The sequence below is a fragment of the Pelecanus crispus genome, chromosome 13, assembly GCF_030463565.1.
Source record: "Pelecanus crispus isolate bPelCri1 chromosome 13, bPelCri1.pri, whole genome shotgun sequence".
Classification (NCBI taxonomy): Eukaryota; Metazoa; Chordata; class Aves; order Pelecaniformes; family Pelecanidae; genus Pelecanus; species Pelecanus crispus.
The window spans coordinates 3,786,886-3,810,158 of record NC_134655.1 but is presented as its reverse complement, the minus strand read 5'-3'; the positions used below and the strand labels follow the sequence as shown (position 1 = coordinate 3,810,158).

General features: G+C 44.3%; 1 protein-coding gene across 1 annotated transcript in view; it reads right to left on the bottom strand.

The window, feature by feature from the left end:
• Positions 1-23,273, bottom strand: part of TRPC5 (transient receptor potential cation channel subfamily C member 5) — a 67,894-nt gene that overhangs the window by 5,777 nt on the left and 38,844 nt on the right. The window contains exons 5-6 of the mRNA XM_009484407.1: positions 20,115-20,437; positions 15,432-15,627 (exon numbers count right to left, since the gene is read on the bottom strand). Of these exons, the coding sequence (XP_009482682.1) occupies positions 15,432-15,627; positions 20,115-20,437 (519 nt within the window). The remainder of the gene's footprint in view (positions 1-15,431; positions 15,628-20,114; positions 20,438-23,273) is intronic.

The following is a 23,273-nucleotide window of genomic DNA, read 5'->3' as shown; positions in this document are numbered from 1 at the left end:
CTTCTGCCCTACCTGAACGTTTCCTGGTCTGGGCAACTTCAGCTGAAACAGTTTTCAGAAGAAGGATGATGGCTGAGCGGCATCACAGGCCAGGTGAGCCGAGGGGCTGCTGGGCAGGGTGTGCTGCCCACGGGGGAGGCAGGAGATCAAACCTCTCTTGGCAGAGAAGGGGCCTGAGCTGCAGCTCCCTGTGCTCTACCTGGACATGCTCACCACCAGAGAAAAAAAACAATGGTGGCTGCATCTTGAAAGGCTGCAGATAAGAGGGGCATTGCTGGCTCAAGCCTTTAAAGCATTTTGCAGGGGAATAACTGCATGAGACCAGCACCGAGTTATTCAGCCCTGCTGTGAGTAAGCCTTTCTCAGGGTGTACAGGAACTACAGACACCTGGCAACACTGATAGCACTATCTGGAGCAGCTGGAGAGTTTAGTGTAAGGCAGTAGCTGAAGGAGAGTGCAAAGACTGTTATTTTGGATAGAGACATCTATATTTTAAGTTGTCAATACAGAAGTAGGTGTAAATATCCTATCAAGGAGTCAGAAGGGAGAAGGTAGTTTGGAGAAGGTTATAAATCCACCCTTCCCTTCTACAAAGGTCCAGTGTAGGTGGTGGGGTGGGATCAGGTGTGGTGACTTGGCAGCAATTTCCTTGGACACATTACAGAAAGGGCATGTCCTGGGCAGAGGTGATTTAGCAGTGGGTGTTGGATGCTGTTTGTAGAGGAGGAGAAGGCAAATCTATGGCTTGGGGATTGCAAATTAGTTTCTGGGAAAGGAAGGAAGAAAAGGGCTAAAAAACCTTTTCTGCACAGAGTGCTTTTTTTCTTTTTGTTGTTTCATTTTAAAATAGCTTAAGGGGACTATGAGGGCTTGACTAGGGGCTAAATGCAAGCGTAGGGCAGGGCTGCGAAACTGAGTGGGAGTTTCTCATTGGGGAAGTTTTGTGGTTGGTCTGAACAAATCCCCGTTGACCTACATGTGTCTGTGGGCGAGGCTGGATGCTGGCTTCAGCCCCCACCTGTATTTCCTCCTGCGCAGTCTCAGTCAACAAGTGCAATATAACCTCTCTTAAAAGACAGAGCCTCTGTACAAAGTGTGAAGTATCTTTTCTTTCTCTTTCTGCTGCTATGAATTCCCCAGGGTTTACAAACTCTGCCTGTCTCAATTATTCACCTTGATGTTTTGAGAACCTGAGCAAATCAGATGAGAGCTCCTGGCAGCAGTTTTATGTTGGAAATATATAGCAGAGACACTTCAGTTTTACTGAGAATGTCTATGTGTGCCAGGAAACCACCATTTTCTTGGTTAGAGCTCTCTTTACTGCAGTGACATCTCCACACAAAACTACAGCTTTCCTAACTCTCCTCCCTGTGCTATGTCGTGCTTTAACCCCAGCCGGCAGCTCAGCCCCACACCGCCGCTCGCTCACTCCCCCCACCCCCCGGTGGGATGGGGGAGAGAACTGGAAGGGTAGAAGTGAGAAAACTCGTGGGTTGAGAAATTTAGGAATTGAAATCCAAGCTTGGATTTCGCTGTCTTCTCTTTGAGCTCCTGTTGCTCTTGCCCTTGTTCCCATCACTGTTTTCCTTCAAGCACTGCTCGTTTCAGCTACAAAACCCTCTACTTCCAAGAGGGCCGAGCCCTCGAGCTCAAAGAACACGTGAACTCAAAGAAACCAGCACTCAGCTTCTCTGTGAGAAAAAAACCTGTATCACTTGCTATCACAATGCGAATGTGTCATACTGGCCGCATAATCCTCTTGCAAATCTCTGCCATTTGAAGTGAGAATTAATCTCCCATACAGATTTCCCTGTGGGATCGCCAAAACCATCTTGCTGTAGCAGTTGCGAGGATTTTCTAATTCAGTCCGAGTGATGTATTCACAGATGTGTCAGATTTTAAATAATTACCTGCTATACCAATTATCTAGGATAATTCAAGCATTAATCTCCATCTTTATCTCTGTGTAGAGAATCTGTTGTTTACATTTTGTGAAATGTTTTTTATAAAGATTCCCATCGCCATCTCCTTTGCTGGGCCATATGGTTTAGATCATACTTTGCCAAATAATGGCCAGCTTCTCAGCTGGTACCGACCCAGGCAGCAGAGCCCCAGCAATGGCAGACTGTTTTAGTTCTCTTACGAGATGGCTGCCACTGCTGCAGCCTCTAGGTTCCTCAGCCTCTTCACGTGTTTAGTATTTCAGCTCTCTTGGGGCTGGAAAGCTGATGGAGGAAAATGCTGTTACTTTTAACTCGGCACATAGGAGCTGAAGCACAGGGCTGTCCCGTGGGAAGCCTGCAGTAAACTGGGAGCCTGATCTTTTGACTCTTGAATTAGCATCCCTGAAAGCACTGGGCTAGTCCTGAATTTACGTTAGCTAAAGGCTGATAAGCTGAAACGGATTACGGCAGCTCGCCGCACACTGTGGTTAGCTCTGGATGAGGATGGTGTAGAGCCTGGTATGAACGATCAACTAAAACATAATGCTGAGAGGACGCCAGGCACTCCAAGGTCTTCAAACTTTTCCACTGCAAAACAATCACAAGACGATGAGTTACTTAAGCTCCTCTATGCTACACAGAGGTGCACAGGGGCTTCTGCCCCTTCCTCTAACAAGAGGGAAGAAGTGTAGTCCTGGGATGCAAATCTTCCCCACGCTCCTTTGGAAAGAATAATATATAAAGATGTATAAAATGTCTTTCTAGCTGGCACAAAAAGGGCTGCGTGTGCCTTTCTTGTGTTTTATTATACAACAGTCAGTGGGCTAAGCTGGAAATCAGGCTGCTGCCTGTCAGATGCGGATATAGATGGCTGTGACAATGCCCTCAGGACCAGGCTGTCTGGCCGTGGCTGAGCGCCTCGGAAGGAGGCGCGAGAAGCTTTCCCGTTGTGCCGGGAATGCTGGCAGAAGCCGGTGTGATTTCTGCATCAGGAGTAGCAGGACCGCTCTCTGCTGCTGTCCCAGGAGGTGTCAGCAGCAGCCCTGCAAGATTAGGAAGTGCCCACGCCACAGTACTTTCTCTAGGAAGGAAGGAGGAGATGCAGCGTTCACCTGATGTATCTTATTTGCAGCCTATTGAGTAAGGGAGGCACAGGAACTTGAAGGTGCTTTTTTGCTGTGTAATTAGCTGTGCTGCGAAGTGTAGGAGAAGTCATTAAACTCTATTTATTATATTTCTATCGCATATGCCTCTCTATTGCTCTTTGCTAAAGCCAGAGCAGGAAACAGCACAGAAAATACATCAGCAATGGCTTTCAAGCAGGCTAGCACAAGAAATACACCCTTCTGTGTCCTGAACAGAAAGCATTGCAGAAAGGTGGTCAGGAGAAAGTTACATCTATACAGAACCCGACAGAGACAACTCTTGTGCAGTTTCAAAGCTGTTAATTTTGTAATATGTGTTGAGCAAACTGGTAATAACATCAGCAGAGCTTGGGAGTTTAATGAGAAGCTCAGAGAAGCAAGCAGCAAAAATCCAAGCAGGCTATTTGAGGTAAATGATGCTTAATATTTTTCAAAGAAAATATGTCATAGAAAGAAAAAAAAAAAGTCTATGAGAAAAATCAGGGACTTACAAAAGCAATTAATGCATAGGTAATTCAGCTGCAGCTGACAACAAACGTCTTTACTTTCAAAGCCAGGGATGACATACTGAAGGATAAGAACTTAATAGGATCAATCTCAAAAATAATACAAGAAAAATTACTAAAGGAGGACAATCTAGCATTAGAAAAAGCAATTAGAACAGTCAGGGAATGAGACAGCCAGAGAAGAGATGAAAGTACTGTCTAGCACAAAATCACCCGCTGCACCGGGTACTGCAGACAGAGTCCTGACCAGCAACCAGACGCTCGCACCGGGGAAGCTGTGGTGGCCCCACGCCAACCACACACGGCTTTGAAGAGGAGCGTGTGGCAACGCCCTGGGGAGAACAAGCCCACGGCAGACACAAACCAGCATGATGCAAAGCAAAGGAGCACCCAGGTGTGAGGGCAAACGTGCTTGGAGAGCCGCGAAGCAAACCCCGTGCACGAGCATGCAACGCAGGCACGTGGGCAAGGGCAGGGAAGGAGAGCCGCTCCCCGGGCAGCAGCTCAGCCAGGGATGCGGGGCATTTTCTGGCTGCGGCACATTAAAAAAGAAAAGGACGTTCAGGAAGCATAGGCAGGTCCTGAAGAAATGCTCTTAAATAAATACCAGCACTAGGATACAAGAAAAGTGAATTCTTGGGCCCAGATACAGGTGACGACTTGATTTCAGAGAAGAGCTATTATCCTTTTCTGGTAAAAGGCAGAAGGCAGCAAGGCCCTTAGGTGAGGAAATCAAACAGAGCACAAGGGAGAAAAAAACCCAAATCTAAATTTTTACGTAGCAGACATTTCAGATAAGCCATCAGTGGGATTGCGAGCCTTAAAAACTTGAAAGCTGGATGAAGATCCCAGTCATGGAACAGCCCATGAAAGACCACACTGTAACAGAGGAAGTTAGGATAAGCTTCCTTAATTTTGCAGTGTCCAAGGTCTGTCACTTCAAACAGATTAAGGGAATGGCCAGTTCAGTGCCAACGAGACATACTGCACGGCAACTGTTTTATAGTAAGATGGATAAAGGACTCCATCTTTGGGGCACAGCCAAAGAGGCTCGGAAATTACAGAACTGGGGTAGGTCACTGGTTGCAATGGAGAAGAAAACCACTAACGGCAGCTGAAGACGCAAGGCCAAGCGATGAGCACGGGCATTCACTCCCGAGGGCCACCTCAGCAGACCTGAGATGAGCTGTGCAGTGGCCATCGCTCCCCCAGAACGGACCTCCGTACTGCCAGCTGGCTGATTCTCCCAGCTCTGGGGAATCAGTTTGTTTGTACTTGGAAAATGCATGCTTTAGCATCTCTGCTATTTATATCTTCCATGTGCAGAATATATTCATAATTAAATTTTTTATTACAGCTTGCAATGCACTACAGTCCACAATGTATTTCGGTTATATATATCAATTACCTTTCATCTCCCACCAGCATACTGGATGGAAACAACGATAGCTAATGAGAAGGCCAGGGAATATTATATTTGAGAAAACACAGCGAACTGTGGATTGTGCTCATTTTAGTGCAGTTAAATTATTTGAACTGACACCTTTTTTTTTCTTCAGTCATATTCCAGCAAAGTTCAATTTTTATTTTAATAGTCAAATAAATCAGAGCACTAGGAAGGTCATGCAGACAAATAGATCTCTAAAAAAGCCTCAGCAGGAAGAAACAATGAGAAAGATAGCACTAAGGCTTTGTTCTTCCTGCCATCCCCTCTCTGTTTTATCACTGCCTCATAAGAGGCTCTTTTCATGCTGAAAGTCAGAGAGATAAGGTGCATCTGTGCTGATAATGTTAACTACCTCCAGCCAGGTCAAAATCAAGTCATTCACACATGCCTGTAGAGAAATGGTGGGCTGAGAAGGTATGTCTAACCCAAAGTGCTTGAGTGGTGATGAATCTGTTAGTACCATGGCAAAAAAAAAAAAAAAAAACCACCTTGCCTCACTTCTACTTGCACTATTTCCAGAATATTATCTTTGATTTTTTTCTGCATAGCCGGTCAGCCTGGGATTTCAGTCTTCCAAGGAAGAAGAAATGTCTTGCAATTCATTGCTAGACTGGTGGGAGCCAGATACAAAGGAGTCCTTCTCTGCACCCCTCTTTCTTTATTTCTTCTTTCTTTTTTTTTTTTTCCCAGGAGAAATTAGTCCCAAGAAGAAAAATCCCAGTTTGGACCCACATGTGAATTTCAGATCCCAGGATCCAGTCTGTGCCATTATAAGGATGTGATTTCAGCTCTGAAATGTGATGTCAGCTGCAACAGAGGTATTTCAAGGTCTAACAGTTTCTTTAACGTGGTCTTTAGGGCCATTTGTAACTTTTAGATCTGAACTCTGATTATGAGTAATCACAAAGCACATCTGATGTTCTTTGCCGTTGACTCCTATGCTACAAAAATGTTTACCAGACTGTCTGGTCACATCGAGCTGACCAGAAGGGTAGTAACACAGTAAATTCATTACTTGTCTGACCCTGGGAGCTGGTTTCATGTGTTGCTGGCATTTCCCCGAATCAAAGCTCTGAGCCTGACTGTATCTCCTTAGGCTTTACAACCTTTTTATGCACATATATACACAGTCCTGATACCCCTTCCTCAAGTAACAAAAAGAATAAAATGATCATTCCCAAACTTCCATAGTTAAGCAATGAAACAGTGTACATGTTTTCAGGTACCAAATGCTTTAGTATTTTGCTCTTTTATGACTGGTCATAAACTGCCTTTCCTCAGCGAAGGATCAGAGCTGGACTACAGCTTTTACTGACCCTGTAAAGGTCATAGCACCAGTGGGAGAAGCAGGTGCCTGACACCTCTGGAAGTCAGCCTGCTTGCAAAGTCACTTCAACGCAGTGCGTGAGCTTAGCTGCCAAAAACTGAAAAACTGCTCGAAAATGAAAAATCCTAGCTAAACAGCCCAGTTGTTTAAATACATCCTTGAGCCAAAAGAAAGGGGACCATTATAAATGTATGCGATAGCTCAAGTCTCTAAGTGATTCTTGAGCTGTGCAGATAGCACTGATTCAGGAGATGAAGCCCCTGTTTCTTCCCCAGATTCTAAGAACAGGCTCTGCCACTGAGGAGCTGCAGGGGACCGGACTGCAGAACAGAAATGCAGACAAGGAGCCGTAGCACAGCATCCTGGTTATTAGACATCTTCCTGTTTAATTGGATGGAGTGGTATGTATCCTGTTTCACCTATATAATCAGCATCAACTTATTTGCTAGATTGCAGCGTGTTGAAATCTGTGAAGCACTGGCATCTAAAAAGTCACATTTCAGAGGATTCGTAATATAGCTGTTCCCATTGTTCAGTATCAGGTGAAAGCTCTTCCCAGATAAATCCCTTTTAGTTTTTCACTGTTTTTTCCTCAGTAGTATTTCTCCTTTATCTTTCACTTTTCCTTTTTTCTTCTGCCTTTTTAATGAAAGTCCCCTCGATGCAGAAGCACAAGATAATGCTAATTGAGCTTGTCAGGCCTAAATAAAAGATGGGATAATGCAGGGGGCTGCAACCTATGTAGTTCCATCTGGATACTTCAACTTCTATTATGTAGCAAGAGCAAACCTTGCTGTGCTGCTTCGCACGTAATGGACACAGAATTATTGACCTGTCATGCAGGGCACTGGTGTGTTAACTACACCAAAGAAAACAGAACCCACCCATATAAATGCCATCAAATTCCCTGTAATATCTTAAATCAGCCAGGGGTCACCTGCAGATTGCAAGCTCATCTTGTTTTTTACTTAAATGTAATGTTTCTGCTTCTCTGAATAAGCCCCAGAGTGGTTTGGCCATGGCGGTATCATAGAATCACAGAATGCTTTGGGTTGGAAGGGACCTTTAGGGATCATCCAGCCCAACCCCTGCAGCGAGCAGGGACAGCTTTAACCAGAGCAGGGTGCTCAGAGCCCCGTCCAACCTGGCCTGGGATGTTTCCAGGGATGGGGCCTCCACTGCCTCTCTGGGCAACCTGTGCCAGTGTCTCACCACCCTCAGGGTAAAAAAATTTCCTTATATCCAGTCTAAATCTCCCCTCCTTTAGTTTAAAGCCATTACTCCTTGTCCTATCACAACAGACCCTGTTAAAAAGATTGTCCCCATCTTTCCTGTAGGCCCCCTTTCAGCACTGCAAGGCCGCACTAAGGTCTCCCCGCAGCCTTCTCCTCTCCAGGCTGAACACCCCCAGCTCCCTCAGCCTGTCTTCGTAGCAGAGGGGCTCCAGCCCTCAGATCATTTTTGTGGCCTCCTCTGGACCCGCTCCCACAGGTCCATGTCTTTCCTGAACTGAGGGCCCCAGAGCTGGAGGCAGGGCTGCAGGTGAGGTCTCACGGGAGCGGAGCAGAGGGGCAGAATCCCCTCCATCGACCTGCCAGCCACGCTGCTGGGGATGCAGCCCAGGATACGGTTGGCTTCCTGGGCTGCAAGCGCACATTGTCGGCTCATGTCCAGCTTTGCATCCCCCAGTACCCCGAAGTCCTTCTCCGCAGGGCTGCTCTCCATCCCTTCATCCCCCAGCCTGTACTGATATCGGGGGTTGCCCCGACCTGGGTGCAGGACCTTGCACTTGGCCTTGTTGAACCTCATGAGGCTCACATGGGCCCACCTCTCAGACTTGTCCGGGTCCCTCTGGGTGGCATCCCATCCCTCAGGCATGTCAACGGCACCACTCAGCTTGGTGTCATCTGCAAACTTGCTGAGGGTGCACTCAGTCCCACTGTCTGTGTCACTGATGAAGATATTAAACAGGACTGGTCCCAGTACGGACCCCTGAGGGACACCACTTCTCACTGATCTGCATCTGGACACTGAGACATTGACCACTACCCTCTGGATGTGACCATCCAACCAATTCCTTATCCACCGAACAGTCCACCCATCAAATCCATATCGCTCCAATTTCAAGAGAAGGATGTTGTGGGGGACTGTGTCAAAGTCCAGATAGACGATGTCCATAGCTTGTCCCTTGTCCACTGATGCAGTTGCTCCATCATAGAAGGCCACTACATTGGTCAGGCAGGTTTTGCCCTTGGTGAAGCCGTGCTGGCTGTCTCGAATCACCTCCCTGTCCTCCGTGTGCCTTAGCATAGCTTCTTGGAGGATCTGTTCCATGATCTTCCCAGGCACAGAGGTGAGGCTGACAGGTCGTTAGTTCCCAGGGTCCTCCTTTCTACCCTTTTCAAAAAAAATGGGTGCAATGTTTCCCTTTTTCCAGTCACCGGGGACTTCACGTGACTGCCATGACTTTTCAAATATCATGGAGAGTGGCTTGGCAACTACATCAGCCAGTTCCCTCAGGACTCAGGGATGCATCTCGTCAGGTCCCGTAGACTTGTGTATGTTCAGGTTCCTCAGGTGGTCACAAACCAGATCTTCTCTTACAGTGGGAGGGACTTTGCTCCCCCATCCCCGCCGTGCGGTCCATCCACTCGAGAGGTGTGGGAAGAGAGGCTGCCAGTGAAAACTGAGGCAAAGAAGTTGTGGAGTACCTCAGCCTCCTCCTCGTCCATTGTTAGCAGTTTGCCAGTCTTGTTCATCGGGGGGGGTACGCTTTCTTTGACCTTCCTCTTCTGGCTGACGTACCTGTAGAAGCCGTTCTTGTTATTCTTTGCATCCCTTGCCAGGTTCAGCTCCATCCACGCCTTGGCCTTCCCGACCCCATCCCTACACAACCGGGCAGCTTCCCTGTACTCTTCCCAGGACACCTGTCCCTGCTTCCACTGCCTGTGCATTTCCTTCTCGCCCTTCAGTTTGACCAGCAGGTCTCGACTCAGCCATGCTTGTCCCTTGCCTTCCTTGCCTGATTTCTTACACTGGGGATCGAGAGCTCTTGTGCTCTGTGGAAAGCGTCCTTAAAGATCTGCCAGCTCTGTTCTGCTCCCTTGTCCCTGAGGGCAGTTTCCTGGTACACAGGGTCAGATAAATATCTGGGTTTTCAAAGATTAAAAACAACAGAAAGGATTAACCTCCTGATCCTGTTGGCAATACTCATATGAGCAGGGGTTTGCAGGATTGGGCCCTAGGATGGAGAATTAGCTTTGTCTAGTCTAATAACAGAAGGAAGATGCAGCATATGAAGTCAGAGCACATCAAGTGCTTCCATTTAGAGGCTCTGCAAACACCAGATGAATATTAACAACTTGATTCAAGTCCATGGGTTATATGTAATTAGGCCAAAGCCAGCAAAAAGACAAACAGTTCTACACCTTCAAATGAATACTTTAGCTTGCTAACAAAAAGCAATTAAGCTGCCTGCCAGTCTAGAGCGAGGCTCCAGGGCTAATTTCACACACAGGCCTCTCGCTGTATGGTAGCATCATGGCACACCACTGCTGCAACGTATTTCCCTTCACTTTCAAATAAAAATCTGCTGGGAGTCCCCCACATCCAGTCACAAGCTCCAGAGAGAGCACCCAGCCTTCCGAATCAATCCCACTCCTCTAAAGATGTGCTACAGCTACCCAGGAGGGAACTACAGAGCAAGCGTCCAGCATTTCTTCACACACATCACACTCCATGGGGAAATGTAACAGAAATCTGCCTGTCCAAATGTCACAAAAGGCACCGAGTAAGTTCAGGAGGATTTACGATTTCAATTAATTATTACTGATGACACGGATGAGTTTTGGGAGCACAGTATTTGAGATATGGGTAACTACAGTTGCATTGTAGAATGAAGAAAAAGACTTGAGCGTATTACTTGCACCCGTAACACGGGGTCTGCACATGGGCAGTGACGAGCAGGATGTGTATGTTGGTCACCTGGAGACCCTGAGGGCCATAAAACTGGGGGACAAACAGTGATATTTCATTCAGCCGGCAAACCAAAGAAGAGCCATTTAATCCCCTTTGTAGAGCCTAGTTGGTTTGCTACACCATAAAAAGCTTCAGGACACATTAATCCCAGCTCATATTTGCAACAAGAGTATAACAAGAGCATAATTTCATTTCCTGCTGTATGATAGAGTTAAAAACCAAACACATCTCAATTTCTCCTATGAAATTAAAATTTACAGTTCTGAAATGGGGCTTGTGACATGAACACTTCCTGATGCTTTACAATAGCTTAGATTTGAGTCCAGGCTTTGGAGCTGGCCTTACCTCTATAGGGGGACAATCTACCACCCCAAAACCTGCCACATGCAGGGACTGTCCAGCTGTGTATCTTGAACTAGATTTATTGATTCGTAAAATTCTTCCTTAGCAAAACCACCAAGTAATAACTGTACAGGTCATGCGAGCAGAGGAGGTGCAGTATTTTTTTGACAGTCCTAAGGGTCACAGATCACAGTGGGGAAGAGAATTTCTGCTGCTGTTGTGAATTAAACTGGGTAGCATTTACTGCTGTGGTGCTGAGAGAGTTCCATTGGCACAGAAAACTAGAGGAATTCTTGATCTTTGTAGATCAAGAAAAGTTTGTTACTACTTCCTGCGGGAAATCCAAAGTCATCTTGGAAACAATGTAACAGGGAGCTGAAAAATCTTTATAGTCCTCTATGCTTTAATTTTTAAGCTCTCTACTCTGCAAAAATTGAGAAAATTCCATGCACAATATCCCTACATTTAAAGTCAAAATTTCCTGGAAGTGATCACTTATTTTTAGCTGCACATACCAACTGTTTCTGTTTACTATACAGCTTTTGTTTTGCTGTGCAAAATATTTATCATTTTCATTCTGTCCTCCACAATATGTGCTAATCTACTCTTTCATTCCATCATTTAAAATGGCACTCCTAGTTTGGTGTCCAGTGCCCTAACTTCTCCAATCCAAACACCGGCAGCTATCTTTCAACCCGGTCATACACTCTACTCGCAGAGATACACTTAAAAAAATTAAACATGCAGCTGTCTTTTGCAGTAGCAGCTGTGTGAGGTGAACTAGCTTGAAATAATAGACATGCAAACCAACAGGAAGATACAAAATACAATATAGGAAACAATTTTGTACCTTAATACATACTGCTGGAGTGAAGTCATTATTCCAACATCTCATGTATGCCATGTGTTACACACTTGAAGCTGTAATACTTCACTTTCATGCACAGTAGTTAGAGGTAATTTTTCTCAGACCTACTTTGGTGTGATGCTCTCCCTGAGGTATTAAGCATCATTGTACTTTCCTAAAATGTCTAAAAGCTGCAAGTGCTTACATCTCTCCTTAATATGTCAGTGGGATGCCTAGTGCCACAGTGCTGTTCTGTGCCACTTATTGCTCTAACTCACCTGGAACTCAGATTACAAGTTCACAGCCCCATGGTTTTCCTCCTGCAGATGAGTCTTTAGTTGCTGTTCTTCCATCGATCTTGCTTCCCACTGCTCCTGCGGCTGCAGAGTCAGAACTGTTGGTACAGTTCCAGTGACTAATTCCTGCATGACTTCCCAGAGTATCACGGATGTGTCCATAAGGAACATGCTTTCAGAAAATATGCGTAGATTGTTAATTCCCTGCAAAACGTACCTGCACCCTAGGGCGCCAGAAAGGCCAAAATGCACTTGCACCCTAAGACCCCCAGTAACACCCACTATCACATTGTTTTGAAAAAATTACGAACTGGCAGAAGGACTGTATAACTTCAGATGCAGCCAAGTGGCAATCTTATGAGAAACAGCCTATCACATAAAGCATCCTCATTACCCAAAGGAAGGATGGAGCCACCTGGCTACTCTGAGATAAGTTCCGTTGTCCTTCCTCTTGTCATTGCGACATATTCCTCTTCTATTCATCAGGTGATGGTATTTCTGTCACGTCTGGGAAGGTACTGAGATGAGAGACCTGGCAGTCCATAACATCCAGTTGCATTCTGTGCTGCTTGTATAGAACATTCTGATCTTCACATATTGAAACAGGGCAAAGTGTATGGAAATTTTGGTGCGCGTTTGGATTTTGTTTATTTTGTCAGTGAAACATAGTGTCTCCCATAACCAGCTCTTGACAATCGTTTGGCAAAAAGAGAAAAATGGGCCGTATGAAAAAAAATCAATATTGAAATTGCTTCAGGGTACCCCTAGAAAAATGTATTGAAGTCTGAAATAGCTTAGTAAAAAACCAACAAAATTATGGCAGAAAAATTCTTCCTTCTTTGAGCCAGGAATCACTCAAAGCTGTGTGGAGGTTTTACTCTTTGCTTGCCTTGCTCTGTCTTCCACAGATAGCCTGTGGTTTCACGCTGTGCGCCTACAGTGCTTAATTAACTACCAAGCCCTAGCCCCCATACTGGGGAGACACAACGAAGAGTGAAGAAAGAGCAGCTTAGTTTCTCCTTTCTCTAACCTCACAGCAGAAATTCATGTATATATGAGATAATGGAGAAAAGTTAACCTGAAGAATAACTGCTACAAATGCATTAACATATTTGTCCCTGGAAGAGAGGAGGGGAGAAAGACTGTTTGCATTGCAGCAGTGCCACTGCCTCATTAACAAGTGGAATTAATTAAGATGTCCTGACCACTCCACTGCAAGGAAATCAACAAGCAGAGATGCACTCTCATCCCTGAGGTCTAGCTCATTTTATTTCTCTGCGGAGTCCTGCGCACGGCACAAGATTTCTTATTGATGTATTTGAGAAGAAGACCTCAACCCCACTCCAAGGGCTTCTTGGTCCCTTCCCCTCCTCCCTCCCTGGAATGCTGTCATTCCACGTGTATTCAATGAAATATAAATACCAGGAGGAAGAAATGCCTAGTCTAGCAACCAGTCTACTGTGATTCAGAAAGTGGTAGACCTAATTACAGGAGGTTAAACAATGACCCACAGTTGTAAAGCTCAACATTTATTAATGAGTTGTTTTCTTCAGGGAAGAGATTAATTGATGTTTGCCCTTAGAAGACACATGAAGAGAACTTGTCCCTGAGAGAATGCTGTGAGCATGCAGAAATACTAGCTTCAAAACCCAAGCTGCACGCACTGCACGAGAAGAGGCTGGAAGTGACTGCTTCTTGCCTTCTCAAGAAACGTCACTGCTCTCAGTAGCAATTGCAATATGGCAGCTTAAGTGACAAAGAAGTATCCTGCAGCATTTTCACTGTCATTCTTCTGAGTAGGGGGTTCATGCTCAGGTCCCTCACAAGCATACTTTCTGATGGAGCAATTCACTGTTCCCAACCGCTCCATATACAAAACCGTTAATACAAGTCCGCTCTGGACCATTCACTTCAGTTAATTGTTATGATGGGTCTCTCCAAGTCATGTGGGATTGTTTGTAATGTGTCATTGCATCACTCAGATTATTCAGGGAAAAGAATGATGAGTGGTTTGTATTCTAGTGAATAGCAAATACTGCTATTCTTATGCCAATCTTAGGTTTGGGCTTTGTGTCAGTGACAAGCCTGCTTGATGGCAATAAAGGAAGGGAGAAAATGGCCAAGGAGAGTATCTTTGTTTTCTGCCCCTCATTCCAGTCTCCCTGGAATGTGAGGAGTAGCACTGAACAAAGAGAAAACACTTAAAGCATTGAAACAGACTGATAAAGCATCGATGCCTTTGTGATAAGCTGCTTTTCTGCTCATTTGGAAGGTCAACGGTGCAGTTCTTCTCATACTTCTTAACGTGATAAAGATCAGATGTCCAAAAGTATCACTAATTTGACCGGGTCTGTGCTCCCTTTGACTAGATAACTGAATTTAGGAGCCACTTGAATTAGGAGATGATCATCAGCAGTTGTGGAACCTGTTCAAGCAGAAAACTCAATACTCTCCTCCGTGTGCTTTAGCCAGGAAAGGAGCTCACCCATACATTTCCCCAGAGATTTGTCCAGGAAGTTGGGAATGGAAATAGTAGGACAGCTGGTGCCAGTTCTTTTTTTTCTGTTTTATCCTCTATCTTCTAGAGTAAATCCAAGAGTTCCAAAGCAGAAAAGTCAGTCTCTACTCTGCCTGTACTTCTGGGTGACCAGCTGAGGACACAAATGATTTCCCTAACTCCTGTTTCTGTTCACAGATGATGTAACACTTCATCACCTCACTATCTCTAAACCTATCATGTGAGGCATCAGAACCGAAAAGTACGTGCCCACTGGTCTACCTGAAGCACTGTGCACACAAGATTTAGCTTCCTTCCATACTGTTTCTGTGTAGTTTACCTGAAGAGCCTTAAAATGCAGAGCCATGCTGCTTTAGTTTTCAATCTGTTGACAAATTTAATCATCGATGTACAGATTGGCTTTTAGGTACACAGAATGAGATTACAGTAGAGAGACCAGTTTTGAACCTTAAAATGAAGATAAAGTTAAGTTTGAAACTGGCTTTACAGCCCTGAGCTGCCTCAGCTCAGATCCAGCCTGCACTGAGGTTACTCAGGAATCTGAGATTATGGGTCTGCAGAGTCAGCTGCGAGGAGACTGGCTGGTGTTACAGATGGACATGATCTAATTTCAGTGGGAAGACTGAGGAATAAGAAGGTACAGGACCAAGCTCCTGACACACACGGTTTCAAATGAGAAAATAGTAATAGGAGAGAGAGAAAAAAAAAAAATACACACCACCTTCCCCCCCAAGTTAAAACCAAACCTCAGGAAGCAGTGGGAAGGCTTCCCTTTATATACCCCTCTGCTACAAAGTAAATCAGCTGCTAATGACAAGGTGATCAGTGAGGTTACTCTACTGGAGAAGACAAGGGCAGATCACAGCTGATAAGCCTTTTCCAGCTAAGAAGCATTACAAACAGAGCAAAACCTCCTCCACAAGCATGATTCAGGCTAGTGAGTAGAAATCCCAACTACCTGCTGTCAAAAACTGGGGGCAGCAGTCTCCAGCATCCCAGAAGATACACACTTGCAATAAGCCGAACAGATGAGGCACACGGGGAAAATTAAAGCAAAAAGAGAGAGAATGAGATAACTTACGGCAATGAGCTGGTAGGAGTTGTTCATCATGGCTATGAGCATGTTCAGCAGCACAACAAGGGAGATGACGTTGTAGGTCCCAAACATAGTGGCCCCAACAAATTCCGTGAACTCATGTCTGGCTTTCACATTGGTGACGTAGAGATTCAGCAGACCGAACACAGACCAGAAGAGTGACTGGAGGGTCTCGAAAAGTCTGCAAATGAAACCAGATTTTTACTTGGCTCTGGGGAATGGAAAACAATGACCTGGTTCAGGCAGCATCCAGGTGGGGAACACACAGACGTCGGGAGCCTGGGACACCGCAGAGCGGCTGCTCAGTCCAGCCATTTATTTCCCCGGGGAGGCAGTCTGCACTCCAGCCACAGCGACCCGCTGGCCAATGCATGGGAGAGGAGTGTCACATCAACATTTGCTACCTGTCCACATCCTTGTGAGATGCAACGAGCCTAACTGCCCTGAGGGAGCCCAAGGTTCTCTTCCCTACTGTGCACACATGCAAAGCACAGCCATAATATATTCCCTCTAATTAAAATTGCCATGTTGTGATACTGCTGTTATCTATAAACTCTCCTGTTTAATCAGTGCCTGCATCATTTACGTATCTGCAGACTAAATGTTCAGGGAACCCATCCTCAAGCACAGCATGACCGTAGTAGTTAAATAGCGCACAATAACGAGGTAGGAGACGTGAGAAATCACATCCACCTGCACCTTTTGCTCTAGCACAGGCTGAGAGCTTGCAATGACTTTGGCTGCAAGTGAACCAGGCCAGCGTGCTAAGAGCCGGCCTGTTAGCAATGCACGTGGCCAAAAATGCCGGTCGCTACGGCTTGTTTGTGCAGCAGCTCCCACCCACCACCGCGCAGTGCCCTCAACAGCATGCTGCAACAATTGATCAGTAATGACTCAGATGAAAGAGTCATCACATTAATCCAGCTGGAGAGGTTTTCTTCTTTTGAAGTCTTCCTTCCATAGATGAACTAGACCTGACCTCACTGTGCTTTACAGCTGATGAGATCACCCCAGGTCTCTATTTGCTTCAGCCAGAGACAAGTGACCTTTTGCAATCACGTCAAATACATAATCCGCAATCTAAATAATTGCTCTATTTGGGCATCTTTGTTTTGGCTTTCCAAAATACAGCATTTATATCATCAAAAAATGACATTTATATGCCTGTTTAAGAGTTTCCATTTTGGCCTGAGGTCAGTAGATATTTTCAAATGCTCCTACTAGAAAAATCAATACAAATAATTCAGATACTTTACTTGACATACCAGGAATGTGTTCTCCTGGCTTCTCTGGGCATCTGTTCCACATGTACCCCTGTGCTTTATATGGGGATTTAATTTCTTTATATTTTGTGGACGTATCTTATGTTTTTCACTGGCCAAAATTAAAAAGACTCTTTAAAGCAAAAAATCCTTTCTCCCAAAAGTCAGACCCTTTTTAAGATTTATTAAATATGTGAGATGGGAAAACAAGGATTAACCAAAGAATGCTAAGCATTTCTCTACTCAAAAATGGTGGAGTGCTAGCTATCTTTTAACTATTAGCAGTAAAAGTACTGATTAGGCTGTAGGCTCAGGGGAGGCAGAGGTTCCTATCATGAAACCACAATCAGTCTTAGAAGTGTTCAGGGCATTGCTCTGAATTCACAGTATTAACCAGGAGTATAATTTGGGCCCAGCCTAAGGCCAGCAGATTCACATGTGAACACGTAGTCCCCCTTGAAACAGCAACTGGTTTCTGCAGCTTTGCGTAGAAGCAAGGCTGAGTTACTCTTTCCTCAGTGTTTAATGACAGGTCAGAACCACAGCCTCTCTTCACAGTGTTTCAGGAGCAGCTCGTGCTACTTCAGAGAAGCAGCTTTAAAAAACCTGAATTTTGGAAATTGTGATTGAGAGACTATCCCCTCCTGCCGAGTGTATTTTGGATCTTAAGCAAACAGGAGAAATCTCAAAGCTCCACCACTCTCCACGGCAGCTTAGAGAGAGCAAGTGCCCCCCTCTGCCCCAGGAACCCTCCCGACCTCCTGCAGGCCCTGGAGAAATGGCCCCAGCGATCAGCATGACCCTCCAGTGAGGATGACACAGCAGGCAGTAAGGTGTGACTTCCTCCACCCCTTCCTCCTCTTCCTCTCTCTCTTTGCCCTCCTGCAGTTGCCAGACACACAGCAATAAACATATTTCCAAATTGTCTGCCTAAGCAGTAGACACTCTGCTTTCTAAGGCATGGTGAGGCCAAAGCATAAAACCTTAAATTATTCATGACTTCACCTCATTGTTGTCACAAAGGAATATTACTTTTCTATGATCTGTGTTTGCGATGCAGAAAATTTCCTCACCAAGAAAATATTAAACCCAGCCTTTGGGAGTAATAAGAAATAATGCACCAGTAAATAGGTGTCACATTTTAAACAAGCTGTACAAACGCACGCGGCGTCCTGCTTTTTCTTCCCTTACAAAATCAGACCTTCTTGTGTGACTGCCTCGAAATGCTGGTAGGAATCAAAGGGTACTGATTGAAAGCTTTTTACATTTATTCTTTCATTAGGGATGAACTATGAGCAAACTTGAGGTAACACCAGCTCTGACTTGAATTCACTCCAGCCATGCTCGCTCTCCCCAGCCCAACGATGTAATTTTCAGTTTTGCAGGTTGCTCGTTCTTGCTCACAGCCAGTCCCCCATGCTGTGCATCTGCTCGAGGGCCAAATGTCAGCTTGTACTGGGGGTGTTAATAACAACTATTTAAACTTTTAAGAACACGTTAAATAAATTTCTTAAGCAAGTCTCAAACAAAAAGTAACTGCAGAGCATTCTGTCCCCTGCCAGGAGACCTCAGTCCTAATGGATCCCCTCCCACTGCGATTTTGTTTTAAACAAACCTCTGCCATAAAGGCTGAGCCCCCTCAATTTCCTTTCTGTGCTACATTCTCCTTGGCAGGGGGTTTAAACTGAATGTTAGGGTGGGAGAAATTGTGGTCTGTAAGCTGATTTGCACACTTTCTGTTAAATGGTTCTGTATCATTTCTAGTTCCCAAGCTATTACACCTTCTTACAGGCTTGAGGATCTTTTTTTTTTTTCCTTTCCTGCTGACCCAATGCTCTTTTTCTTTAGTCAAATCCTGCTGTTGTTTTCTCCACTAACCTGCTGACAGTGAAATCTCTAAAACAACTGTTTTGTGATGGAGACAGGTCCAAACCAGAATGCGGAACTGAATACGTCTGTTCGCCATAGCTCCAGGGAAAGGCAGGCTCTAGTCCTGAACTTTGTAGGTTTGACCCTTTGTGAGCTAGAAGTTGCCACTTAACAAACACGGTGCTTGCCGAACATTTCTCCCTCTGGCTGCTGCATCAATATGGACGTAGATCAAGGAATAGTATTTGTTATTTAATTCCTTTGCAAGGGCAGCACAAGACATTTCTGGGGCACGCAAAGCAATTAAAATAGAAAAAAGACTTAAGTCTTTAATTCTGTTTTTCATTAGCACAGTGCAGTTCCATTCACTTCCTTCAGATATAGATGGGTTTAATGAGAAAATTAATCAAGCCTACGGTGTTGCTTCTCTGCAGTGGAAAACGGCAGCACGTCTGGTCTAGCAGGTCATGATGGTAAGGCTGGGCTCTAACCCATGAAAACGCCCCACGTCTTTCAAGGAGGGAGCCCGCAGGACAATGTTGGAGCCTTTTCTCTTCCAATCCAGTCATGTGGCCTCAGCCATCATCTGCTTTTGAGAACACTGCAAATATGTCACAAATCCTTTCTTAACCTCAAGCCTTCAGCTGAGGAAGAGTGGAGAATTATTGGGCATTATGACAAGTTTTATTTAATTTAGCATAAAGTGGTGGACAACAGTTTTGTTTTGCTTGTTTGCAGGGCGTAGGCCTTTTTCTAGACTGTGCTTTATTTATTTCTCTTCCCATTGTGTTTTAAGTACTGTGCAAGCAGCAAGAACAATTGGGTGGGGGCTGATTATTATAATTATTTCCACTATTAGTAATTAAAACAAATACATCAGAAAGACAATTCATGTTATTTTTCAGCATGTGCTATCTCTTTCAACCCTGCCAGCTGTCATCACAGCAATTTCCAACATCTCAGTAAAGTACCAGCATTTCCAGCAAAAAGGATTTTGCTGGGATTTTAGTCTCACGCCAGTGCAAGGAAATCAGAGAAGCCTGCAACATCGTGTATGCATAAAAATGGCCTAGGTGAGATTGTCGTTGTTGCTGTATCTCATTATTTATTAATACCTTTGTTTCATAGGTTTGTCCCTTGTTTCCTACATTTTGTTTAGCTTCCCCTCCTTTCGTCTGGAATCAGACAAAACAAATATTATAGCAAAAGGATACCTGTTTGCTCAAATATACTGAAATTGTACAGAGCCATAATAAAATTTAAGTTGCAGGATCATGTAGGGAGACTCTTTGGTCCAGAACTAAAACGATTGTCTCCTGCTTCCAGACCTAAGTAAGAGTCTTTCTGACAGCAAGGCTCAGCAGAATGTCTGTCCCAGTTAACGCACACCTTTCCTGCACAGTCAACCAGCTCACCTGAGATTTGCAAATGAATAAATAAAGGCATTTTCAGTGCAGTGACAGACAACAGGCAAAGGCAGGTAAGACAGGGGACAGTGGAAGTCAACCTTAAAAACAGAAAGGAAAGGACATCTTACGTGGAGAAGGCATTGTTCTGTTTCTCACATCGGATCCCTTTGCAGTTGTTGGGTTCCTCCGAGGCACTGGTCTCATAATAAAAATAAAGCTGGTTCAGTCCATTGGCAAAAGCCAGAAGCACCAGACAGTAGATAAAAAGGAATTTAAGGATGTCTAGCAGCATGCGTCCCAGAGAAATCTGCAAGGGTCCCAGGTGTGAATTTGCTGTAAACAGGGATATGAGACGCAAGGAACTTAAAATGTTGGATATTGCAAAGAGGGCTTCTGCAATGAGAGTCGGGTGCCACATTTCCCATTCCTCCCTTGGCCGAGAACCGTTATACTGAAAGAAATAACAAGGGTATAAAAGTGAATTAGGTTGTAATTACTCTGAGATAACTCAAAGAGTCCCACCTGCTAATACTAATGCTTCACTAACCAGGTACTGGTGACACAAGAAGTACTTTTCAACTCTTAAGCCTCAGCTACTGTCAGACTAACAGCTGGGATTCAGGATTGAAGCTGGCTTGATCAGGGCAGAGACTGAGGTTTAATGATGCCTTCTTGTGAACTCTCCCTACTAGATTATGACCCCCCTGATATGGATAGTTATGGGACCAGCTTTTCTTTAGATGCTTCTCGTATGTTGGCTGTTCTTAGCCTAAATTTAGAAAACAGGCCTGTTGAATTTTGAATTCACTGTTTGCAGGTTCTTCAGGTCCATGGGTTCATACGCAGTCTCCTTCTCTTTCAACATTTAAAGGTGTTCAGACTGCCCTTTAGCAGGTTCAGGTCAGAAATTTCCAATTATCTTTTTTTCTTTTTCCTCCTAAATATGACTGCACATTCAAAACACTGCACATTCCAGGAAGAATGCAAGGGAGGGAGAGAGGAGGGAAGAAGGAAAGCAATGAAGTATTGAGCGTAAGAAGTGGATGCTTTCCTTCCCTAGTAATCTCAAAAATGTGCCAACAGCCCAGAACCAAAATGCTTTCTTCATATTAATTTTCTTATTAGTTAATTTGTCATGGCAATTTTAGGAGAGTTGCTAAAGCAGAGGTCATAATTACAGCTGAAACACTGGATACATTTGAGTGCATCAATTATAACATTAACGTGGTTCATAATGTAACTGTAAAAGCAGAAGCATTTTCTGAGCAAAGCGCAGCCAAATGCAAACAGGTAACACAAAAGAGCTGCTTGTACAAATGTAGCTACTCTGGCTTAACTGCACTGGCACAACAGAACAGAGTCAAAGACATTTTAATTGTCCTTTTGACATTTGTCTCTGCTCATTTAACATGTATAAAAAGGCAAAAATGTACTTAGAAGAATATAGCTAATAGTGTAGCCACTGTGTTTAGGACTCCTACAATATTTTTTGTACCTTTTAAAAGGAAAGGGTATCAGTATTGTACTGACAGATGAGTTTGCAGGGAGTTCCTATTTTCTCTTTTCTAATCTGAAGGTCCAATGCAAGAGCTCACAAATTTTTCAAGGATACAGCTAAAAGCAAGTTGATATTTCAAACTATTCCTCTGTATGAAGGAGCTGAGACACGATACAGAGGCATTTCAGCATGACCTCTGATTGCTTCTGACATTTCCAAACTGCTCTTTATTACATGAACATCATGGCCCGAGTCTTTTAACTTGATTTGAAGATGGGTCTTGAAATGTTTACAAACAGGCAGACATGTTAACTTTGTGCCAATATCCAGCAGTGGGGGCGGATGGCTGTGATCAGAAAGCCTCCCCTGCCTAGAGAGCAGATTTGCACGGTTGTTCGCCATTCTCTTCTGCGTACCAGCTGGACACAGCAGCCCAGGGGCTCTCTGCCAGGGTTTAGCATAGACTGCACGTAAAGGTATGCAAAAAGGTCGTCTTCCTCTCACATCTGTTTTTAAAGCAACTTGTTAGGGTCATATTTCGGCCCTTTATAAACAGATGGTATATCCTTGCTTGGAAAACAGCAGTCTCTTCAGAGCAGCCTAGCCTCATAGGTAACAGAGAACCAGAAGATTTCAGAGGCATCTAATGAAACTGGGTATCTGGCAAGGCTGGAGTTGTTTGGGTTAGGCAGCAGAAGATGAGGATGAAACACAGCAGAGATGTATACAGAAGAATACAAATAAGTTACGGCAGGCAGTCACATTTACCCTTCCTCATTACATGATAATTCAATGCAGCAAATGAAAACTGATTAAGGAAGTATTTTTAACCTGAAGATTTCATTCGTATTCGACAATATTAGGGCCAGGTCTTGGAACCAGTCAAATCAAGGGAAAAAAAGTTTCCACGTGAAAACAAGGATGGAAAACATTAGTGTCAGTATGCAATTTATTTTTCTGATATTTGGCAGAAAGCTAAATGCCCATGTAATGCTTTGAAGTTCTAAGAAGTGTTAGAATATGGTATATTGGCATATATACCAGCCTTTTCCAGCTCAGGGCTGTTCTATAAATAACAAAAACCTTTACAAGTCATGTTGCAAAAGGTTTTGAAGCCATTATCAACATTATATATCCTCATGTTTCAGAGCATACTGCAACCTCTAAGTGCCGTAGGTCAGAAGAGAACTTGTGTGAGCATGCTGTTTCAGAACTACTCCTATATGAGACTTTATGCACCTCTCAGAATTGTCTGACGTTGGTCCTTGGCAGGGGCAGACCTTAGATCAGCCAGGTTTAACCCAGGTGCACCTGATCTGTACTCAAACATACATTCCTGTAAGCATTCTTTTGTGTGCTGGCATATAGGTCTTTGTAGTTAACCTGTAAGTTTCTGTAGTTCTTAGGGAGTATATAAACAAAGCTGTGCATCCTTCCTACGTGTGGTTTGGCTATGAGTTTAAATCTCAGTACGTGACTCTATAAATCCGTGGATGCACAGCTCTTCTAGTAATTTGTGTGTGAGAAAGGAGGAGATTGTTAACATTTTAAGATTTGTTCATGAATCTTATGTTTTCCAGCATTTTTTTTTTATTGCTCACAGTTTAAAGACCAACCTTTCAAGTCTGTAATTTCCTCACTGGTTCTGAATGTTGGGAGAAAAAAGATGTAATCTGTTCCTGCTTTGATGCTGTTACAGAGCTGCCTCTTCAGGGAGCAGCAACTATCTTAAAGCTTTTCCCTTTGAAAAACTAACTCACCACTATGCAGCCTTCTGGATTTTAAAAAG